At 39.6% G+C, this 25,312-nt stretch overlaps 2 protein-coding genes across 2 annotated transcripts in view; one reads left to right on the top strand and one right to left on the bottom strand.

Annotated features, from left to right (window-relative positions):
- The window catches only part of astn2 (astrotactin 2), a 360,618-nt gene that overhangs the window by 49,920 nt on the left and 285,386 nt on the right, over positions 1-25,312 (bottom strand). Inside the window, exons 17-18 of the mRNA XM_042509044.2 lie at positions 10,533-10,855; positions 1,264-1,397 (exon numbers count right to left, since the gene is read on the bottom strand). Of these exons, the coding sequence (XP_042364978.1) occupies positions 1,264-1,397; positions 10,533-10,855 (457 nt within the window). The remainder of the gene's footprint in view (positions 1-1,263; positions 1,398-10,532; positions 10,856-25,312) is intronic.
- trim32 (tripartite motif containing 32) lies at positions 17,523-24,418 on the top strand. The gene is made up of 2 exons (XM_042509045.2): positions 17,523-17,635; positions 18,508-24,418. Exon 2 carries the CDS (start codon positions 18,521-18,523, stop codon positions 20,576-20,578), a length of 2,058 nt encoding a protein of 685 aa, XP_042364979.2. The 5' UTR covers positions 17,523-17,635; positions 18,508-18,520; the 3' UTR covers positions 20,579-24,418.

Here is a 25,312-nt window from a genome sequence, read left to right as displayed (position 1 = left end):
GTTGGTATTGTACATTTCTGCAAACCACAAATATGTTACATTTGTATGTTTCATATGTTTTTCAAAGTGTCATAGTATATATGAGCTGACGTCAATCAGAAGGGAATGGTGGATATGTAATGATATGTAAGTGTAACATATCCATGGTTTGCAGGAATGTACAATTTTCCAGTGATAAGGTTGTAAAATGTCCTGGGGCTTTTTTTCATCTAATTCATGTTGTCTAAAAAACTGAGATTCAATATTCATTCTTGACCTGTGAAACAGTTGTATTGTAGCACTATGTATTCAAGCCCACAGGAACCTATGACACACAGGCTACAATGACTTTGTGTCTTACACATCATCACAAAAAGAACAGCTGTGTAGCCTCACTGCCTGTTTGTATTATTAGAATTTCATCCATTTGTTCCAATAAAATTTGAGACGTCGCAAATCGGCAAATCAGTGAATTAGCTTTATGCTTCTCATGAGTGCCATAAGAGGAAAGTCAGTCTACTCATCCAGAAGAAGTCTTCCTCCAATATATGCATCTTTAAGCAAAAATCAGTATTAGTGGTAGTATATTTTTTCACTATATATATATATATATATATATATATATATATATATATATATATATATATATATATATATATATATGAAATTTACAAAGTACGAATCTTGCAAAACTATAGATTTGGTCAGAACTGATCATGTCAGCAGGACATCCACAACAAAACAACACAATGGGTGCAACTTTAATTTGATTTTGGACCATAATCCTCTCTTGCAGCTACACTATAATTTATCCTTGTTACGCTTTCATTGTTGTTCTAGCGTGGTGACAATAAATTTTGCCTCTCATTAATTCTGGAATATAATAAACTAATAGGCATATTTTGTTGTTATCATCTAGTTAAATGCTTTCATTGCAGCCCTATCTTATTAATTATTGCCCTTTCAACTTCCTGTTTCCTTTTTAAAGTTTTCAGGGCAACAATAGCTGTGGTAGATGACTCTAAAGTATTATCAGGACACCTTGAACAAGAGCATGTTCTTCTCAGAGGGGTGTAAGGACCAACTGACAGCTATTAGAACTTTGCAGGACTGTGCTTTTGTCTACAACTTTTTCCAAGTGCCCCAGGAGTCAGTAAAGACAGGTACGTGTGTGTGTATGTGTGTGTGCATATGTGATTATGTCTGCGGTGCATCAGTGCATGCATCCATGAAATCTCTCTTGTGCATGAATTCCTAGGTGTCATGGTGTCACCTAACACTTACATTGGCTGCCTGAGGGGACTGCAGTTAGGCAGGCCATCTTTGCTGAAGGCACTCAGGTCGCAGCGACACCAGTTATCAATGACATCGCCCTTTCCAGCACACCAGTATGAGCTCATTGTAGCGCTCTTGAAGGCCTGTAAAGGGTAACAGGTGAGAGAAATGCAATTATCTCTTGGAACATGCGCTCCCCGTCCATCTATGCTTACTCCACCCCCATCTCCCATCCCGACAACCAGCGTCATCCATATCCCCGCACACACACAGGCATACATACATTGACTATATTCATTTTCTTTCAACCCCATCCCCTAAAATTAACCCTCAACACTAACATATCAAACCTCAGCCTTACCACGATGAAGTGAGGACTGCCCAAAATGTTGTGAATTTTCAGAAATGCCCTCTTTCGGAAGGTCTAGAACTCAAGAAGGGTCTCACAAAGATAGAAGTACAGGTACAAACCCACACCCACACGCAGTGTGACCTTTTCATACCCACCGTTCCCAATTACTGAAAGGCAGGAACATCTCACTAACATCGACGAGCTTACACTGTGATATCATAGATACACTGACTCTTATGATGGAGGTGTGAAAGCTGTGACACTCCCCACCTCCTCCATTCTATGCGAATGTTTGTGTGTGGATCTGTCGGTGTCGCTGTTGGTCTGTCTGTGCAGGGGATGGAGGATGGGGAGGGAGGGGAGGGGGAGCTAGGAGATGACATCATCTCCTAACATCTCCTCGCGCTGCTTCATTAACGGGCGAAAGAAAAATCAAAGGCAGAAGCTCAGTCATCCTCTAAAAGGCAGCAAAATGCCAATATAACCGTCAAAGCAATAAAGCATAATGTCAGGGCTTTCCCTAAAGCCACAGGCATGATAGAGAGCGAGTTCAAGGGAGTTCGCAAGCGCTGTGGCTCCCCCTGTCACACTATGGATCAATGGAGCACTCAGTTATTTATGTGCTCTAACTGGTTGGCAGTGCTGCCTCATGCAGACAACTTTGGAGATGTGCTTGATCATGGTCACAAAAATAGGACACTGGAACCATGCGGAAACATTATCACTGGGTACCAGGCATCCGACAAAAAGCAGAGAGGAGCCACTCCTTTGTTCCAATACACCATGACATTATCCGAAAGCGACGGAACTGATGAGACCACACACGTCTTTAAGACAACTGCGAACACGCAGCGTGTACACGTGGGGACGTGCAAACATGCACACACAGCTTTCTGCAGCGTTAATTAGTGAAAGTGACATTTGAGATGACTTTGGGCATAGTCCTGACCAGAAAGGCTGACGGCTTGGCCAAAAAAAGAGTCAGGGTATGCACTCAGAAGCTGATGTTAGCATTTCCACAACACTGCATTGTTAGCTGTAAAGGAGGCTCAACAGTCTTTCATGGGAACTGACTTCTTCCAATACCACTTGCTTTCACTCAAGGCGAGTCAAAGTGACCTAAATGAGCAGCAGAGTAAGAAAGAGTGGAAAAAAAGAGGCTCCAAAGGAAATCGGACAGCAAAAAATCAACAAGACGAACAAGGAAACAAAGGTGTGAAAAAAGGAGACTCTGAACTCTCAAAGCCTGATCAGTATCCTTCGAAAGGCAAGGCTTACCCATTATTTATCCTCCGATACAAGCCCCTCTAAATGAGCATGCTGAATGAGCAGTTATTATAGGGGGTAGGCAAGCACTGTAATCCATGGCCATATAATAACCCCCTGGAAAACCAAAAAGGGGAAAAAGGTAATTACATTTCTTCCCCCTTGCCTGAACCCATGTGGCTAACTGCTGCCAGAAAACAACAGCAGCAGGGGTCTTGCCACCTCATGTCAATGGGAAGCAGGCCACAGACAAAGGCAACAAGAAAAACCTGGACTCCAGGTCCATGCACGCACACAGACTAGACAAATATGAGAAATGAGAAATGACCTCCGCTGCTAGGGGGCAAAAGAGAGAAAGACCACAGGACCGCCATGCGTTTACCACCACCAGATTCCTAGAAAAACCCCATATGGGTCTGTGCGCTTGATTGCATGGCTGCACATGTGAAAAATAGACAAAGCGATTACCGCCATGTTTATGTTTGAAGAGTAATGCAAGCCAGTCTCCACTGGGTAAACAGGGAATCTAATTGTGGTTTAGAGAATGAGGTGGGGGGTTGGGCGGGGGGCACAGGAGGTAAAGCAGAGATGAGGATTTGGAGAAAAGCGAGAAAAAGGAACAGCTAATGCACGTAAAGTGATAATATGTCAAGTATGTGGCGGTAAAGACAGCTTATATGTCCGGCTAGTGGTGCAAGTTTTTTAAAAAAAATCCTTTAGTGAGATGAACAGACACATTAGAGACCCAGGAGAGAGTACTTTTGTGTTCAATGCAGAGATAAGTCATGGCTGAAAAGAGGAGGATACCCTATACTGTATTGATTAACCACAGATCATGCATTTCCCAGAACACTATGGATCCATATGAATTCTGTATTGGCCAGATAGGGGTAAGAAACAAGCCTTATCCATTGTGCTCATACTAGTAAAGCAAGTGTTTTGACAAAGATGGTCCCGTCTGAGCACTGACTGTAACAGTGTGAGACAGTTTTTGTGCCGTCATGACAGATTTGCTTTCAGGAACTGGCGATACCCTGATGGTTACAATAACACATGGTTCTATCCTTTCACAAATATGCCACAATTCATCTTCATTGACCTTATCGATACTGAACAAATTGAGCTGAAATGTAATCACCCCCTGCTTACAGAAGACAAGATCGGAACGGCGAGGCTACGGAGCATCAGCAACAACTCCCGCCGCAAATTCCAAGCCTTGACATCATCTCCAGAGCCAAGCAGACTCACTGGCACCAAAATACTATTTGGACCTTTCACTTTCGTAGAAGCCTGTCGCAACTTACAAGAAGGCAAGGGAGGCCATTGTGACCTCTTTAATGTATTAATCTGTTTGTCTAGTCGAAGCTGACCATATTACTGTCCGTCTTCAGAGGCTAATACGCGAAAACACTGGCCAGCTGGCCCACAGTATTGATTTATAAGATGATCACCAGTAGTGGTAAAGAGTCTAAGTCAGCACACACAGGACACCATCAATGGTGACCTAAGTGTGTATGTCTGTGTGTGTGTGTGTGTGTGTGTGTGTGTGTGTGTGTGTGTGTGTGTGTGTGTGTGTGTGTGTGTGTTTGTGGGCGCACACACACACACATGCAATTGCGTTTATGTAGCCTTTCCAGTCATTCAGGGCTAATGGTGTTAACAAAGGAACCAATGGGTTGCTTCTAGGAACCTTATCAGAAGTAGTACTTCCAGGAAATTAGACAATGGGGCGGCTGGAGGGTTGGTTCACCCCGAGGTTGATGGGGGATTGCAGTGTCACCTGAGGACCCTTAAGCAGCAGGTATTCGTTTTTAGGTGTGACAACTCCTGGTCTGAAGTAATCTGACCTTCCCAGCAAAGTAAATTAACTTGTTTCTTAGTGTGCTATTATATCATTTGTTCCAAAGAAACAATTTAAGCCAACATTTTAAAAAAAAGACTGAAGAGAAGGGGAATAAATTTAAATAAAATTTGACATATTAAATTTCAGTGAAGGCCAATAATATTAACAATCATAGTTTAATTTTTATATAGCGCCTTTTAAAAGCAGAGTTTAAAAAGTGCTTTGACGTACAAAGCAAAAGCAGAAATGGGATACTACTTCAACGCAAGTGAGACAGAGCTAGGGTAAATAATGCAAGATGCAGGACGCAAAAAGTCAAAATAAAATAATATAAAAAAAGAGACCAAAAACAACAAAAGCAACAAAAATACAAATAAATGGAAATAAGATAAATAAAACAGAAATAAAAGAAGTAAAATAAATAACTAGAAAGACAAAATCACTTGAAGGCAAGTACATAAAAATGCGTTTTAAGAGGTGATTAATAAGAAGTCGCTGATTCTGCAAGCTTTATCTCCTCAGGAGGGTCGTTCCAAATCTTAGGGGCCCTGATGGCAGTCACAGTCACCTTTGATTTCAAGAGTCGTCTTTGGAACGGCCAGAAGGGCCCCACCTGAGGATCGAAGGCTGTGAACAGGTTCATATGGGGTCAATATTTCACTAGTGAGTATCTGATGGTCATTAACCTCTACATGATTAATGTAATAGTTATTGATGTTGCCACCCAATCATCATCAGGGGGCATTTTGGTGAAGAAAAAGGGATTTAGTGGCTGTTAAACTGTTTTGTCCAGGAGGACATGTCTGTTCATGTAGTAAATGCTTTATGAGCTTTAAGAGCTTTCTGGGCTCCATCTGCTTGTGGGGGGCCAGTAGAGGCCACGACTGATCATGTTAAATATAAGTACTGATGACCAAATATTATTTGAGCCAAAAATATTTGTCATTACTTATTAAAACAACAAAATAAACATTGTATTTATTGTTACTTTAGTAAAATATAGCTTATTTCATATTGGAAACCCCCTCTCCTGAGTCTTTTTTTTTTTTTTTTTTTTGCTATCTAACTATTTCATAATGTTACAGAACTTCCACATAAGGTGGGATGCCAGAAAAAGAAAAGGCAGGAAAAAGAGTAAGCTGAAAAGGGCTTTAAACCCAAATAAAAATGTCATGACCAACTTTTGTCAGTTAGCTCAGACAGCTGCTCCCAGCTCCTGGCCTGAACTGACCATAGCAACTACATACTGTATAAATCTGTTCAAGGATCTATAGTATGCGCTCTCCTTGGTACTGAAGTTATGTGTCTAGGATCAAAACATGCAGTTTTTAATTCCGTATGGCACTGCCAAGAGTTGGCAGCAACATTCAATATTTGTTGCTTTTTTAATTAATTAATTAATTTATTTTTTAATATGGTAACTGCATATTGCTTTGGTTAGAAGGTCCCCTTGGGAAAGCCCCTCCTACCCTTTTCAAAAATACCTGCCCTCATGTGGGTACTGCTGGTAGCTCTTTCATTTTGGCACTCTTTTGCCTCTGTGCCTCCTCCTACCCCTACAGAAAATCTTCTAGACACACCCCTGCAAGGGGCTGCAGCAGTGCGTTACGTCGAGAGCATGACAGCAGCCACTCGGCAAGATATAGAGCATTCTGACCCATTAGACTCACAAGCAATTTGTTCAAAAGGTTTGCCATAATTCAGTCACAGCAACACAGGACATGGGACCACTGGCAAGCTCCACAGGCGTTAGCTTATTTATTTATCCACTGAGGTATTTTTCTCTGGCACTAAAACAGGGGTGTATCTGTGTGCGTGTATTTGCGTGCACACACCAGGCCTGTAAGCAAGACCACCTTCGTCGAGTCCAAGCCAATTCCAAGACCGGTTCCAGTCGAATTCAAGTCAAGACCAGCTTTAAAGCAAGCCAAGCCCGAGAATAGAGCAACTTGAGAAGTGTTCAAAACCAAGACAATGAGAGAGTAGACCTCAAAATTTTTCTTCCAAATGCAAAACATAATCATTAAATTTTGTTTGTTTGTTTTTCAGACAACGCATCCACATATTTAAAAAATAAATAAATAAAATTTCATGCCCCCACAATTTAGACATGTGGATATTTCAGCTTTTATTGGCTACAGTTGTGGGGATTTTAGATTTCTGGATTTTTTTCTAAACCTAACCCTAACTAAAAACTTGAATATTAACTTGTCTTTTCAGAAAAAAAGTGTCCAGTTACTCTGCAGAATCCACAGACCTCAGTGTAAGCAGTTTTTATTAGAAGTTCTTCCTTCGTGGTATTGTGGTTGAGGCAAATATATCAAGGAAGGACATCTTAAACTCTGTTCACTTAAAAAAAATACACTACCAGCATAGATAAATACCATCAGAGGTAAGTGAAACAATATCTTTAGGTAAACCAACTTTTTAACATGCTTTTAGGAAATAACTCTGATAACTATCTTGTATTTGGTGTTTCTACCAGAACATGTTTACATGTTTTAGTAATCAAAAAACACATTATTTTTCTCATACTGTCTGTCTGAATGCACCTGTATTCACCCTCCTTCTGAGGCACTCCGTTTTAGCGTTTCTTTAAGCCCCCCTTGAAGTAAACGGCCTGCTCTTATTGATCTGTGTTTCCACATCTTCCACATCTGCACTCTCAGCATCTTTGCAACGTCATTGCTGCTGGGTAATGACTGTAACGTCACTTTAGCAACAGTTTTACCTTTTTATAGTATAGTTGTGACATCACAACTTCACAGAAGTCCTGACGGCTTGTTTAAAGGCACAGTTTCTAGATACAAACTGTTTGCACATGTAGACTTGTAGACTGAACATTTTGATACTTTCCCAGTATTTATGTAGCACTTATACTTGCTTTATAATTAAAATGACTTTTAAATATTAAATATGACCTTTAATTCGTTTATATTTATATTTATATTTATATTTATATTTATATTTATATTTATATTTAAATAGAAATGCATGATCTCCATTCTCCGCTGTAACAAAGCCACATAGCTCAAGTTATTTCTACCACTGTACTATGTTTTTTATGTTGGGTATTTTCAGTCCTGGTCGTGTTCGTTTCAAGGAAGGGGTAATTTCACATTGTTACACTGTAACCTTTGGCGTAATAATGAGAAGACTGACGTGAAAGGAACATGACATGTCCTGTCAAACAGTCAGGCGGCCGAGAGAGGCAACTGAAAGATGCAGGTAGCTGAGAAGGGGGGGGGGGGGGTCATAGAAAGAGTGACAGGTCTGTGTAAACCAATATTGGGTATACACACACACATGCATACAAACAGGCAAACACATATCGGTAAAACCCCAGTCCATCAAATCATAAGCTGAACAACTAAGCCTCTATTTTGATGGCTTCAGGGGGTTTAAGAGGGGGAAAAAATGAACTTCATCTCTGAGAAAGATTTTGCAACATGGCAGCTGTCTTCCCAGATAGACCCAGCCAAGTAGAAAGTGTGTGTGAAAAAGACACACACACAAAGAGAGAGAATGAGCAGTTGTGTGGAGGCGCAGGTTGTTGTGTCGCTCGTCTCCTAATGCAATATGTGCCTTTCAGACTAGCGGCGGCGGCGGCGGCCAGGAGAAGAAGAGAAAGAGAGGAAAAGAGGAGCGGAGTGATGGACTCCCCGCCCTCCCAAGAGGTCGATGACATCAATAAGAAGCTAATAATCCTGCCTCTAGCTACCTCAGAAGGGCTTGCCAGAGCGATCCACTGCAGTCTACCCCTTCTCCTCCTCCTCATACATCTCACTCTCCACATCCCCAGAAGACCACGGGTTGGGTAGGGGGAGAGAGAAGGATGCATAGCGAGGTGTTTGGGAGAGAGGGAAAAGAGACATTTTGCTCTTCCTCACGTTTAGCTATCGATGAGGCCCACTAGGGATCGTCTGATATTGATTGTGCCTTCTTTTCTTTAGGGCTGTGGTGCTTGTTATGGGCAGCACGTACAGGGGGATTTGTGATGTGTGTGTGTTCATGAATGCATATATATATATATATATATATATATATATATATATGTACATATTCAATGTATGTGTGTTTGCCTCTGTTGTCGGTAATATCATAAGGTAAGGTAATTAGATGCTTGATTGGGGGAGCATGAACCAGTCTACTCCCTATGGCGTGTGTTAGGTGTGAGTCACCCACAAACAAAGGCTCTGCGCTGGCTCACATACGCACACAGGAGACATGTACCGGATGTCAGGTAGCAAGACAATGTAAAGATGAAGCCCAAACAGAGCAAAATGTGGTAAACTAAATGTCAAGTGAAGCCAGAGCCCCCCTCCGTAATTATCTTACGGAAAAAGAAATTCGATATGATTAACTTTCACTGCGCAAAGATCCAAAGACTTTTCATACAGGATGAATCATAAACACAACATGTGGCCATTAGGCTGATATTACATTCAGCTGTGCATGCTTGTTTAGACACAGACACACATATAGATAGCTCTCTCTCTCTCTCTCTCTCTCTCTCTCACACACACACACACACACACACAGACTTCCCCACAAGAGGAGAAAACCATGATGTCATCTTTTTATGCCCTCTGTATTACAGTGCTCATTTCCAGTGGTCGAAGTTAACCAACTCATGCCACCTAGAGGCCATTTGTTACAATTGCATGAGTTAAAATGCTCCAGAGGACAATGCACATGTACAGTGTGAAAGGATTACACCACCACATGGCATGAGATTGTATTTAAGTAAAATATATTAAACAGTTAGCATATACTTCTATACACGCTAAGCACATTGCACATTTTGTCATGGGGCAGCCAAACAAATGTGTTAATTTGCATCGTGTTTACAATGTGCTTCTGATATGCTTCTTTGCAGAAATTGCAGCTATATTTGGTTTGGAGTGATAAAACTGTATACTGTAATACTGTAAAATACCATGATTTCTTTTTTTTATAAAACAGCTATCACAATGGCACTTTCCCAGTAGATTACTCACATTAAGATAATTATTATTTAATTAATTTATCTATATATTTAATTATTGTGTTGTATATTTATTGTATTACAAGTTTTCTGTAATTTTTCAAATATGCCAATGAGGGAGAATAGTTATACGCGCATCATGTAGGGGCAAGGCTGTCAAAAAGCGGCAGACATGAGGGAAAAAGTAACACCTGCAAACTTATTCTATGCCACACAAGTTTAATGATAACAGCATTTCGTTCCTTCTTGGATCTTTGTCGGATTAAAATGTCCAGGTACATTCTGACGAGGACGAAAAGAGGAAAATGTTGTCTTCATTAATCTTGTGTAGCATGGAGTAAGTGTACTGTAGTAGAGTATAGTCTAGTTCAGTGTATTACCTTGCCAATGAGGCATTATCCAAATAAGTATGCACATTTTGCATACATTTCAAGAAGATAAATCTGAATTAAAATATATCTAAATATATGTATTTTGGATGTTTTCCTCACCTACTCTGAAAGAAGACATGTTATAAAATAGCCCCAAATTACACGAAAAAAAGTTGTTGTTTTTTTTTTAAATTCAGGCCTCAAACATCATTAGTGGCGTGTGTGTAGATTTTAATTCCTCTTATTCAAAACTACTTTTATTGTTACAATAAATGGACGTTTTTACTATTTTTGCTTTTTTCCTCTAACTCGTAATAAATCACATCTCTTGACTTAGTTCCCTTTAACGTGCACTTACTCAGCCTCTACCTCTGCTGCTACACACACATCCACAAGCACACACATGCGCACACAAGCACACATGCACGCAGACTTCCCTCCCCCACGCTGCTTTCTCACCTCTTTGGTGACGTTGTCTTGGACCAAGCTGTAGAGGGGCACCACACGGCTGACTTCCAGCAGCACAGGGATGGGGGAAGGCTGCTCTCCGCTCCTGCTGCTACCAGCGCGGCCTCTCCCTGACACTCCTCCCATCATGGCCTGGTGATGGCACAGGTGGCAGCCAGCTGGACAGCTGCCCTTCTCCTCGCAGCGGATCTCCACGCCATTCACCATGTCTTCAGACAGCAGCTGGCTCTTCTGCAGTGCCGACAGATAGCTGATGAAGGGAACCGACTTCAGCTCACGCCGCCCACCTCCACCGACCCCCTGGTCTGTTGCCTCTGCAGGGGTAGTCAGGAGAAGGAGGGGTGTAGATAAAGATAAATAAGGTTAAAAACAAATATTATTTTCATTCCTTTTTGGGAGAATTGCCATCTCTTTCACTCTTATGTATTCCCCCCAAAAGCGGTTTAATGTAACAAAGTAATAATACTTTGTAACAGTACTTAAGTATTTTTTGGCAGTATCTGTACTTTACTTTAGTTTTTATATTTCTGTCTAATTTTACTTTTACTCCAGTACATTTCTTAAATAAAATGTGTACTTTTACTCATATACATTTCCCCTACGCATTTTAACTACATACTACAAAACAGAAGAAAGAGAGGAAGGGAGGAGAGGAAGGACAGACAAATGAGAGAATGGGAGGGAAGGAAAAATTGGATTTTGTTCTTTGAATCCATTAAGTTGTAAAAAGAAAAAGGCCTCACTTTTTCTTAGATGTAATGTAGGAAGGTATATGTTGCAAAGAAATAAACTTCAGAATCTTCAAAATTCTAACCACTTTCTTTTTTATTAGGATCATTTACTTGTACTTTTACCTCAAATACTTATATTTAATGTTATAAAACCTTTCGGGTAAGATATCTGTACTTTTAATCAAGTATGTCTTTCAGGTACTTCATCCTCCACTGCCAAATTGTAAAAACAATCTTCCGCAACTTTCTCTCATCTTTATTGCCATAAAACAATTTATGAATCTTCACTTGGAGTAGCAAAGAACATTCACAGACCCTCAGTTGCATAATTCATCCACATCTGGATTTACTTTTACTTGCTGCCAAGGAAAAGAAGAAAAAACAACAACTAATACCTTACTGTCATCAGCTCTCATAGACAAATAGTGGGGTGTCACTGGCTTCTTCTCCTGAGTGTCAATTACCACTGTTTGATGTTCTCACTGGAGTTAAGGGGGATTCTTTCTCATCATTTCCTCTTTCAGTAAGAAAACAAAACACCATGTGGAAAGAAGAGGCAGCAACAGAAACAGCAGGGTACGAGCAGAGAATGCTACTTGGGTGTTGATTGTTTCATTTGGAGGACACATCAGGCCACATGTTACTGTGGGGCAGATTTGCCATCTGTGCTGATGGGGCAGATGTGCTTTTGTGTCTATTTGCTTTACAAGAACAGAGGACACATGGGCAATGTGAGTTTTCCAAATGAGTGATAAGAGAGTCTTTCTAATGACAAAGATGGTGTATTAAGGTTGGAATTATGGCCGTATGATGCAGTTTGGAGACGTGATTTATCATCAGTGAGTGCAAAGCATAATGCATGAGAAATGAAATCTTCACATATTCACTCATCAAACCCTCACTGTTGCAGTTTAAAGGTCCATTATGTAGGATTTAGGGGGCTATATTGCCATGATGGAATATAATAAGTATATTTACATTAAGGCAATGAGCAACTTGGCAAAACATGTCCTACAAATTGCAACAAAAAATAGGTCAAGAAAAAGACCTAAAATTGTTTTTTAAAAAGAAAGAAAGTAAGAGAAGTTTTAGAAGATAATTTTAAAAAGTAGATAAAAAGTCCAGAAAACTATATTATTATTATGTTTTATCTATCTATTTATTTCATTTATTTACATTGTTTGTTTGTTTTAACCTTTTTTGTTTGTCAGGTAATTTTTGTGTATCTCAAAACTTTTAACTGCATGTTTTTAAAACAAATCAAGCCAATTTGCTCAGGTTTTAAAGGGTTAAACTATCAGTGATAATAGGTGAGCACACATATGCAAGCATTGGGCAAGCAGGCCATATGTGATAAGAGAAACACTGATTTGTGATGTGAAAATGCTTCATTCAGTGTTTTTACCACTGTTTTTACCCCCCCCCAAAAATCCTACAAACTAATCCTTTAAAACACTGAATGCGTATAATGCTTAAGTGCAGGTTGTCAGAGAATGGAGTCACCTACACCCTGTGCAGATTAATTAAGCTCTTTTAGTCCAAATGGAAAACATACCATCAGCCCCAGACATGAGAATAAATCTATAAACACACTATTGTGCAAATATTTAAGCTAAGATCACACAGAGGCACATAGATGGATGGATGAGATTACCATTGCAAACAGTATTACATAAGCGTACATGCATACACAAAACAGATCACACAACACAGACCAAGAAAAAAAAAAGGAAAAACCCCAAGCCTGAAGGAAGTGGTTAGGACAGCAGGAATAGCCCTTGGCATCATTCAAGGTGGGGTAATTGTGACCAATTAGGGTTAATAATTTAAACAACTTATTTCCTGTAAGCCAAATTAATGATGGCGAAATCAAACATCCTTCAAACTATTTTCAGTGGCAAAAAGACAACATACAGTGCATGAACTCCAATGAGTTTGTGTGAGAAACAGAGCGAATTAAGTCTAAATGTGTGCAATTTCACTTGGACTCCTGTACGATCCAACAACATTAAATAACTCAAGACATGAAAAAGGCGTATAAACTTTAAATCATTCATTTCTCAAACACACACGTGCCAACACATGTGCTTTACAATCAGACATTTAACAGCTCAGAGAACAAAACACCGACGGGAACATTTTTGAGGACTATTTTCTAATTTACTCACTAGTTCCCAACCTGGGGGTCATGACCCCTACTGTTGGTCAACCAAGCCTCACAGAAAGTCATTAAGCCCTCTTGATTTTAGAGAGTCTAAGAAAACATTTTATTTTATATACAGTATGACTGAATCTCAGCAGTTCATTCATTTCTCATTTTTTGAGCATATCACAAAAATAAATGCTCAAATAATTAAAGGAGTCTTAAGAAGTATTTTGTTTATTTTGATACATTTTTAAAAAAAAATGGATGAATATGTTTTGTTTTTTTTATATTGTAAAATCTGATAAATATGTTGTTTTTTCTATATTTTTTTTGTTAATGACCCAATGTAAATACTTTAAAAATAATATGGTTTATTGACTTGTATAGCGTTTTAGCCTTGATTGTACAGATTTTAGGGATATGAAGCATTTGAAGATACTCCCAGCAAAAATACCAATGTTTGCACTGGCCGACCATCTCTATTGCAGAGTTCAGATCTTGGAACCACTGTTCCAACTAATCCAATTGGTGTCAGGTTGATGTGACATTTGAACAATGCAATTTAAGAGAGAATATTATTTCAGCAATAGGCTTATACCTCAAATGACTTTCAATTTCAGACTCAGTAGAGACCAAAAGGCCTGAATGTAAGTAAAAGCTGCAGAAAATGTTATTTCTGTTGTATTGCTAAGAACACAAAGGTAACAAGCAGAAATCATGTGACTGCAAAGCATGCAAACATTTTAAAAATTTGTTATGCTCTATTGTTGAAAAGAATAATGGGTAAAATTGACTTCAATAAATGATATTTGCACAGAGGATTGTAACATTTTTCCCATGCTTTAGCAAATAAACCTATTGTCCATTGTAATGGAAGAAATGAAAGAAAAAAGTAATGCTTTTAACATAGCATATCTGTGGGAGCTGAGAACAGTCATCCCTATATGTTATTTTTAATGCTGTTGAAGATCATGATTTAATACCTTTATTATCTCGAGAATATAAGCTTTGTTATCTCAATATAATAAAATAAGTTACTAATTACTCTCGAGATAACAGGGTAAAAAGGGCGGACAGTCTACATAACTAAGTTTTTGGGATACTTGAACATCATGTAACTAACTATTAAAAGAACTGGCTAAAATGCAGCATTATGTGAAGAATATGAGAAAAGAAAATGAATAGCCATCAGGCTGAATATTACATTTCTAGACATACACTGCACCTCAGGACACTGAAACACCGATATCACCACACAGTACACCAAGGACATGACCCTTATGTCCTCAATTGTAGCTGTGACCCTGGTGTGTGTGGGTAAAGCAGAGAATTGTGTCTGTACATACATTTATTTATGCACGTCTTTGCGGCTTACTCCCCATGTGCATCTGTAAGACACTGGCAAGCAGTTGAAAGGGTGGGTGGTAACTTAGTGCGCCACAGTATGTAAACAGGCTCAAGGGGTGGCCCAAGAGCCCAATTACATGCACTTCTTGAGGCAACACAGAAAAGAGCTGTCGTCACCCTGCTCTCACAATAAAGCCCTGTGGCTCAGGTTGGCTGTGGCTATCCAGTCTAATTCACTCTCACTCCCTTTAACTCATTTCACTCTCGATTACAATTGTTTAGATCTACGTAAGCAAATTCATTTGATGAAAGATTTGGCGCTGTCATGCAGAGGTGTAGAAAATAAAACCTAGCTAAGGTAATGTGTTTGGTAGAGTTAGTGGACAGGGTCTTTCTTCCTTCATCTCCCCCTTATTTTGATTTACTTTCGGACTTCAGCAGCTCCTTCTCATCTTCTTTAAGCAGCTTTACTGTCTTGTTTTGAGACTAGTAGCAAACTACTGTAACATAATTTCCATCTGGACTCACTGTGCGCCTGTTTATTTGTGTATGTGCAATGCACAGTGTCACTCACATCTGACTAACGTTGACACCCATCACAAGGACAAATTAAATTAGACCGCATGTATTTTCCTGCAGTTAAAGGAGTGGCCCTCCATTTCGCCTATATATAAACTATGACATCTCCTTGCTGTGTGGAGTGAAAGTGATGCTTATGCAACACTTGCCTGCCATCAAACATAGTGAAGAGATAAATGGAGTAAATTTCCTTGTCATTGATCTTGCACTGCCTTTGTTAATTAAAATGTCTTTGTAGACTGGTTGCAGTATAATTACTCATGAGGGACACATCCCCTCTGGCCAGGGTTATGTTGCCCAGGCAACAACAGCAAAGGTGTCAGATATCTTCCATAGCAATTTAAGACAGATGTTGTTAGATGTGGTTACTGTTGGGCACTGTTGTTTTTTGCTTTATTAAAGCAGCTGCCAGTGCTTCATCTACCACAGTAGTTCAATTTTCACAGGTCCTTGTTATATACAGTACCTCAAGTTTCCTATTCATTTTACAGTCTAACATAATATTGGCAAAGCAAGTAACACGTGCTAATAAAATGTGCATCTGTCTATGAGCTGTAACTTGTATGCAGAGTACCACTCAAATTAAACGTGTTTTACCTTGCTATTTAAACAGAAGTTACTCTATATGGCCTGTTAATAGCAGGCCAATATGCAATATCTTCTCTTAAATATGTAATGTAATATGTAAAAAATGGCAATCAAAATACATATCCCATGTTTGTTTGGTTTTTTTTTTTTAACTTTTTGTGATGCATTTACAACTTATAGCACATAGTTCATTACTTGGTCCTAATTTCCACATATACCACCCCACATAGTGTTCAGAGGTGTTGCACAGGCATCCTCTAGAAGACCTATTCTGACATCTAGTGGTCTCTTTTTATAATTACAGTCTGGTGTGTAGAAACTGAAACGTTTCCACACGTCTGAAATGAAATTGTACCCTGTGGGCAGTACTTCAGGTTCTCTTTGATGAACGTATTTTCTCAATTACAGGTCTGTTTACTTCACTCAAGTTAAGTCATGCTAGGCTATAGATTACGTTTTTTCTTTAAAGGATGAACTGGTACAATAATAACATATGTCTTTCTGCTGAACACTAAAAGTATCACTGTCATTTCAAATGAGATGCAGTATAAGTGAGGACAAGTTACATAAAAGTTAATTAGTCTTTTAAATCATCTTTAAAATGATCTTTTAATTTATCTGTTTTTATTCTGTTTTGATCCTGTATATCATTATAGCTATAAAAGAGTTTACAAAGTGCTTTGACAAACAAAGTAAAGTAGAAACCAGAAACCTCAGAGGCAATATAACAATAGCAGCCAAACAAAAATGCTGAACTAAGGTCAGACAAAAAAATAAGAATTAAACAAAAGATCAGAGGCAAAAACATATTAGACATAAGACAGATAAGAATGACAAGTGCAGTAGTAAAGTAATCAGGCTACAATAAAAAGAATATAGGCACAAACTAGGCCTATTATTATTAGTAGTAATAGTAGTGGTAATAATAATAACATTATTATTATTATTATTATTATTATTATTATTATTATTATTATTATTATTACAATGGCGATAGGCCACATTTGTGCTTAGCTTTTTATCCTTTTTTACCGTAGCCTATTTATTTTGATTGGTATGTTGTTGTTTTTTTAAATCGTTTTTATCTCTATTCCTCATTATCATCTGTCTTCTTTCTATTGTGTTTTTTGCTCTAGTCTCTTGTTTAATTCTACCTTAATTTTTGTATGACCTTAGCTCAGCCATTTTTATTTGGCTGCTATTGTTATTTTGCCTCTAGGGTTTCTTGTATCTGTTTTTCCTTTGTTTGTCAAAGCTCTCTGTTTAAATGGTGCTATATAAACAGAGATATTATTATTATTATTATTATTATTATTGTGTTAAACAAATTACTATCTTGTCAAGGCACGCCTTCTGTGCTTAGAAATCAATAAAAGAGAAAAAACATAAAAAGTGTATTGCCCCTCTGTTTAGTTTAAATATGAAAAAAACTTGGATTAAGGCACATCAAATTAATTTTTCTTATGACATAAGTCATATGTCAGAAAACTCCCATACACTGCATCAGTGTATCATCAGGACCCTGCGCGAGCCCACACAGCAGCCAATCAAAACAGCCGCCCGGCTCAGAGCTGTACGTATTACGTAACACTGCGTACCACACGTCGTCAACACTGCAGTCTCTCACTAGCAGCTGCAGTAGCAGAGCCACAGCACGCCCATCAAAACCTGTGAACTTCTAACCAGCTAACGTTGAAGAAAAGGTAACGTTTTAAAGTAGAAATGTGAAAAGATAACCATAATGATGAGCTGCATATCTTATTGTCGAATGCAACAAAACCAGCATTGTGATAACGTTGTGTAACAACGTCGCGTTGTGTCAAGGGACAGCGTTTGTTGTTTTGTTGAGAGGCCTCCAATTTATTTGTCTAAAATAAGGCGATTCTCAGTTTAATGGCTTCGCTTGTTGGACTGCAAGGTCAACCTATATTTAAGCATCAAGAGAGCTCGGTTGTTCCCTGAAGATATAGCCTGGTTAGCATTACATAGCTTGGTTCTTGCGTTGCTCGTAGTAATGGCGTGAGACGATCGTATGTCAATAAATATCAGCAAATCAACAATTAGCTTACGTGCTTTTATCACACGTGTTTTAATGTTGAAACTTGTTGTCTTTGGTATTAAAAGGATGTAGTGAGTTGCACCTAATGGTAGTGTTATCTAGACCGTCACAAACCCTGTTGACTAACGTTAAATAGTTGTCAGTGAATGATTGTTTTAACTTAACTGGTTAAACAAGATGCAGTTTTCGCCATTTGTTTATGTAAGCTAATTAGCTACTTCGAAACAGGGCAGAGTTAGCTTGCTGTGCTTGTTATGGGTGTCAGCATACTAGCAAATAACATGCAAAATAGCCATAACATCAGATTTGTGGCAATGTTTTTAACTCATTTATCGTCACATGAGCAAAAGGCTGTCTTGTGTAATTTGAGTATCAGTTTTCTATGCTACACAATACAGCTGCATGCAATTTAATACACAACTGTAAAGCATCAGAAATTGAACATCCAAATTACTATAGATATGTTTGTTGAATGATGACACACAAATTCCTTTTTGTTATTGTCTTTCTCTCAAGGAAAGGACCAAAAATGGAGGCAGCATCTTCCACACTGGACCCAGACTTAATGAGGGAGGTTCTTGAATGCCCCATTTGCCTGGAGACCTACAACCAGGATCAAATGAGACCCAAGCTCCTGCAGTGTGGTCACACAGTGTGCCGGCAGTGCCTGGAGAAGCTGTTGGCTAACACTATAAATGGTGTGCGGTGCCCTTTCTGTAGCAAGGTGTCCCGTATGAGCAGCATCTCCCAGCTGGCTGATAACCTCACTGTGCTCAAGATCCTAGATTGTACTACATCCTGCAGCGCTGCTACTGCTGCCCTTATGTGCAAGTCCTGCTGCAACCGCCTGCCAAGACAGTACTGCCATGACTGTGCCACAGTTCTCTGTGAGGTCTGTAAAGGGGAGGGCCACCTGCATCAAGGCCACTCAGTCCAGCCAATCAGGGTGGCTGCTGAGCAGCGTCGTAAAGAGCTGGGTGGCAAGCTGGCTTCGTTGCGTGACGTCATGGGCGAAATTCAAAAGAAAAAGCAAGCTATTGATAACATTTCTAAGTCATTGAGACTTAAGTACCAAGCAGTGCAGCATGACTATACTTCAGCTGAGCTGCGTCTTCAAGAGGAGCTCAGCAGGTCTCGAAGGACATTCACAGCTTCCCTTGCAGAAGTGGAAAAGCTAAATGGGCAGGTCCTGGAGGAGCAGACATATCTCCTTAACATTGCAGAGGTAAAAGTGGTGTCACGCTGTGATTATCTGTCAATGCTGGTGAGGCAGAGCGATATCGCTTTGCTTAAGGATGATGGTGAAGGCAGTGATGATGAAGAGCTGGATTTGAGGAGCAGCTTGCCCGCCATGTTTCAGCTGCAAGAGCCAGGGCTCGTCAGAGCAGAACACTCCAAACCTGTTGAAATAGGCCACGTGACCACAAATACTTATACTGTCAATACAGAGGATGAGGAGAATGGGTTGGAGGTTGCGCTTGAGGGTGATGCAGAGGGTGTAGCCGGGGCAGTAGGGGCTGCAGGTGGTGGAACAGGGGCTCCAGTGGATTTGTACAGAGACATTGACATGGTCACAGCTGTAGAGGAGGCGGTCTGTGGTTCACCAGGCAGCTTTAAGTCAAAATCCATGGATGCAGGCGGGGGATCCCCTGGAGGAGCAGGGGCAAGTGCGGGGCCTCCTGTGTGCCAGTTTGTGAAGAAGATGGGCAGCAAGGGAACTCTGCCTGGCATGTTTAATTTACCAGTCAGCATCTGTGTAACACCTCAAGGTGAGGTCCTGGTGGCTGACCGTGGCAACTACCGCATCCAGATCTTCAATCGCAAAGGTTTTCAGCGTGAAATCCGCCGCAATGCCAGCAGCATCGACAACTTTGTCCTGAGCTTCCTCGGGGCCGATCTGCCCAACCTCATCCCCTTATCCATCGCTGTCACTCCTCAAGGTCTGATCGGGGTCACTGACAACTACGATAACTCAGTTAAAGTCTACACTATGGATGGACATTGTGTGGCTTGCCATAAGAACCAGCTGATCAAACCTTGGGGCATCACTGCCATGCCATCGGGCCAGTTTGTGGTGTCAGATGTGGAAGGCGGCAAGCTGTGGTGTCTAGCAGTGGACCGCAACGTAGGCGTGGTCAGCTACAACCGACTGTGCTCTGCTGTGCGGCCAAAGTTTGTTACATGCGATGCAGCTGGGACAGTCTATTTCACACAGGGTTTAGCTCTGAACTTTGAGAAACGTCACAACGAGCCCCACCTGGAAGGTGGCTTTTCCATTGGCTCGGTGGATACAGATGGCCAGCTGGGCAAGCAGCTTAGCCATTTCTTCTCAGAGACAGAGGACTTCCGCTGCATCACTGGCATGTGTGTGGACGCCAATGGGGATTTGCTTGTAACAGACAGTGGCAGGAAAGAAATCCTCCAGTTTCCCAAAGAGGGTGGATTCAAAATTCTCATCCAGGAAGGGCTGACCTGCCCTGTAGGAGTGGCCACCACCCAGAAAGGACAGCTGCTAGTGCTCGATTGTTGGGACCACTGTGTGAAAGTCTACACATACATTCAGAGGAGGCACTCATCCACTTCCTAGAGGAACAATCCAGACTATTCACACACAAGCAAGAGAGGTTTAGTAGGTATGTGTTGGTAGGTGTGTATGGGTATTTGGAAAAGGTAGAATCACACTGTTACCTGTCACTTTAGTTTGGATGCAGTCCAAACAAATCTCACTCCAGCTTTCATTGGGTTGTTAAATGAATGTTCTCGTCAATTTGGTTCAGGTTAAAATCCACAGGATTTAAATTGAATACCCTTAAATTAAAAATCTACCACTTACACTGCCCCTTACCTGATTATTTTAAATGGATCACAACACTGAAAAATACCTTGCAACATTTTTTACATCAACTGGCACGAGTTGTCACATTAAAATAAGCAAAAGAAGCCATTGATGTTAAAGCTATTGCAGGCACAAAGTACAGATAATTCCCTTTCTTCTGTCATATCCACCACTCAGCCTGACTGTGTGTGTGTGTGTGTGTGTGATGCACGGCTTTCACTGATCTTGCCCGGCTTTGCGAAAGAGAAACGGAAGGAAGAAGAGGGGAAAATTAACATGCATTTACATAAAAAATAAAGCATGCCAAGGCTTTTGGCCTGTGAAGCACTTTATTATTGACATGACACTGTTTCCTAGTGTCAGGTTTTAGTAGCACAGACTAACACTGATGTTGCTAAATGCAGCTGGCAGCTTTAAAGTTTACTGTGCAGTTAGCTAATGGCATAACAGCAACTAAGGATCAGCATTCGTTGAATTGCATTCAGGGAACAATAAGTGTTGAATAATAAGTCACCTAAAGGATAGAGGGTCAAAAATCATAATCACAAGATGATGGTGAGGAAATCTGGGTAATTTGGGGCAATGGTGATTTGTCATTTAAAGGGGTTCTGTGAGTTTAATCATTTTTGGGTGTAGCTGAGTTAATGCAATCATAACTAGGGTTACTGATGTTTAATTTGTAGACCATATTGTTCTGATTTTTGTCCTAGTACTCATTGATACTGCCCAACTGGCCTGTGTACTATGTATTTTGGAGTACCAGATCATCTTAAATCACTTTTCAGAGCAAAAATTACTCCTCTGTATGTTCTTTCATTCAAACCTGTCCTGTTTTTGTTTTTCAGTCACAGCCTCACTAGAAGGCGGGTTGAGGTAACCATCTGTAAGATAACATAATTTTCATTTGCTCTGGATTAGGGTTGCAAATTGTAAGCGCTTTCCTCAATCAATTATCTGCAATTTTAACAAGTGATTAATTATTATTTAAAAAAAAAAAACGTTGCTTATTTCAAACAATAACAAATATGTTTTTCCCCATAAAAGCTCACATTAACATATTGCTAAAACTTTTACAGCACTGCATACCCTGTTGATTGATCGATGCAAATTCAAATGATCGATTAAATTCTTAATAACAGATTTATTGATCGTCGATTAGTTGTTGTCATCCCTACTCTGGATACTACTCTTGCTGTTGCACTACATTTCACTTCTATTTGAGGCCTCTAAATCCCCTTCTGCTTGACTTTTTTTAACCTACTCCATTAAAGTTAGCAAAAACTGTAGCTCTTAGTGCGAGTCCTACCTCTCAGAAGGAACTGTGTGAATTATGAATAGGGTAGTAAAGGTTACAGATGACCTTTGTAACTTGGCAGGTTCTTAAAATTTCAAGTCTGTTTTCCTGTGCTATAGGCTTACCTACAGCGACATCATACAGTGATCTATATATTACTTTCTGTTGCACTGCCAGTACAGATAACACTGCATAGCTCCAGCACCAAGACCACACTAAAGAGTAGCGTTAGTATTTTTCAATCTTGACCTTATTGTCTCACATTTTTGTGTCTGAATGACTAATAGGCGCAGCAATTTTTTAAACTTGGTCCAGTATTGCAGACAGTGCTGCAGCCAGCAGCTGCAAAAAAGGCTGCAGTGTAATTACTCTGGCCAATTATATTAAAGAGTATGATCCTTTTTGTTTAACCAGCAGCAGCCCTGAAATTGCCATCACCACACTTACCAGACTCCATTCAAATAAACAGTAATTTTATCATAAGACACACTTCATTCAAAGTCAACAAAAACAAAACAAAACATACAAAATATGCCTTGGTTCGTCCTTAACTGTTCCAACAATTTCCATCTCTGGTATTCATTAGCCCTATACACGCTAACATTAGTTTTTATTTAAATGGAGTCTGGTGGAACCGGTGATGGCAAATTCAGGGCTGTTTCTGGTTAAACAAAAATGATCTTGCTCTTAAAGAAAACGGTCTGTCTCTGTGGGGATCCTTTCCATAGTGTTGTCAGACACTTATAATAACAGTCTCAGTCTGTCAGTGGCAAAAATAAGCACTTTTAGTGGACATGAATTAAAGGTTCATAATTTCCCTGAGTGTCTATATTGCAGCCTGTTTTAGAGCGGCTGGCTGCAGCCTTCCATCAACACTGGACCAGCTTTTTTTTACTTTAAATGTTCCCATTAGTCACTTAGATACAAAAACATGGGAGAAAAATATCAAAGCTACCCTTTAAGTATTTAGGATACAACAGACATCCACAACTTCAATAATGTTTACAAACTTTGTTCAAACCTGACATTTATACCAGAGAACGTATTCCACTGTTTCCTCACGCCTGGCCTGTGGCTGCACAATCTTTTTCAAGATCAATGGCAGGAGTGTTCAGAATAGCACTGCTCGGATAATGATGAATGAAAACACAGCAAACCTGACTTTGTTACACCAGTTGCTGGTTCTGTGTTGCTATGTCTCCCTCAGGTTTTTCTTCAACACTAGACACGTTTCAACCTAAATTTTGCAGTGATGGTCGATATGGTAAAGACAACAGCCATATACAGTGTTGTGCAAAGTAGTAGATAGTCAACATGAAATTCATCTGTATCTGCATGTTTTTCATTTATTATTTTATCATGTAGCTTTACTGAATTGATGATGCTTTCAGGTAAAATAACAATAAAAGACACCTTTAACCAGAATATTTAGTGGCCTAAATACGGGGAATCAAATTAATCATTGAAACCCACCTATATACGTATGTAACATATTGTATGTCCATAAAGTCGTAAATATGCCTTCCCGCCAATAGCTATCTTCCAGTCCAGGTATGCTCATAAGAGCATATCACATGCAGACATTTCAGCCTTAAAAATGAGTTATTTCACAAAGCTGACCTTATCGCTGCACCTGGAGCCCTGTTAAACAGCAACATACAAATATACATATCTGAAAATCAAACTGTATCAGAAACAATAAGTGTTTTTAATATTTCTACATAAACAAAGAAATAAAAAGTAGGAAAATTTAGCATCAGGTGAAGTCTGTCACAGTCATTTCATTGTGCTTGTTTTTGTTTAATTGTTAGACCATATTATATCAACACTAAAATAATAAATTGTAATTCAAGATAGTCTCAGCTGCATGTCAACCTTGCCATAATACATTTTTTCAGTGCTTTTACTTCATTCATGGTCACTGGAAGTAGTTATCACTAGAGAATATTCAAACTTTTAACAGTGACAGAAAAATGCATTAAAATGCTAGAAAAATCAAGTGTCCTTGTGTCAGTGTGCTGAACATCAGAGTGTCTCACATCTTTAAAATATGTTTTGTTATACGTCATTGGAGAGAAGTTCTTTCCTTGCATACTTCTTCAAAGTTAATTTCTAGCACTGGATCGTAATACTGCAATATGTCCATGAACCAAACTCCCATGTGTTTAAGGTGTTATGTCCTTTGGAGGCTGTGAATTTTACAATGTGTTGAACACATTACAGACATCTCTGTGTAGTCAAATTCATGTTTGTATTGTTGATTATCTGAGTGCAATAAAGATTTATGAAACAAACAACTAGAATTTCAGTATGAATTTGTCTTCATACTACATTAACATTTGTGTTATTTTCCAAACCTCATGAAACTTGGTACGCATGTCCGGCCTGGCGAAAAATTTCTTATTTTGGTGGTTTTGGAAATGGGCATGGCAAAATGACTCCACAACGCCTCCCCAACGTGTAGCCCCAATGGCCAGTTTCACCTACAGTTACGACATTCGGTGCACTTATGTATCATGCCCAGAAGCACCAAAACCCTCTTGGACCCACCCCCCCAAACCCAACAGGAAGTTAGCATTTTCAAATTTGTGCTTATTTAAGGCGATTTCCGGCCTCATACTTTTGCGAACTTGTTCTACAGGATTAATCCAATTGACTTCAAATCTTGTATGTCCAAACTTAAACCCTTAGTGATGAAAGGTTATCAAAGGTCTGGGCAAAACTTTTACGGTTTTCCTGTGGTGCAGCACAGAATTTTGATGTTTCATCATAAAACAGGAAATTACTTTCGTGTACATCGTCCAATCTGCCTGAAACTTTATAGGTTTGATGATGGTCCCGCCCTTAAACACACCTGTATGACAATATTCACTAGTCATTATAGCGACATCTAGACAGTTATGTTTTAATTTACATGAAATCTTCATGGTTTGGTCCACAAATGATGTACACAAAGATGACGTAGAATTTATGTGCCTTCCAGTGCCATCTTAGATGATGGAAGTAATACATCATGTGAAATATCTTACTCCAGGGTCCAAACTCTCTGCATGCATTATTCGACTTTCACAGAAATGAACGAATGCTTTAGCTGGAGTTCACCAGTACCCCGACATACGTGGGGGTGCAAGGGCCCTTTCAACGCTGCTTGCAGCTTTAATTATTATTGTAATGTTGTAGCAGGTTGAGGT

This window comes from Plectropomus leopardus, chromosome 20 (assembly GCF_026936395.1).
Source record: "Plectropomus leopardus strain MGB_pleo_1.0 chromosome 20, ASM2693639v1, whole genome shotgun sequence".
Lineage (NCBI taxonomy): Eukaryota > Metazoa > Chordata > Actinopteri > Perciformes > Serranidae > Plectropomus > Plectropomus leopardus.
Note: the sequence above shows the minus strand (reverse complement) of the source record. Positions and strands in the feature narration are given on the sequence as shown.

Excerpts from the sequence above, each read along its gene's own strand:
- trim32 (XM_042509045.2), top strand. The coding sequence starts at position 18,521 with ATGGAGGCAGCATCTTCCACACTGGACCCAGACTTAATGAGGGAGGTT.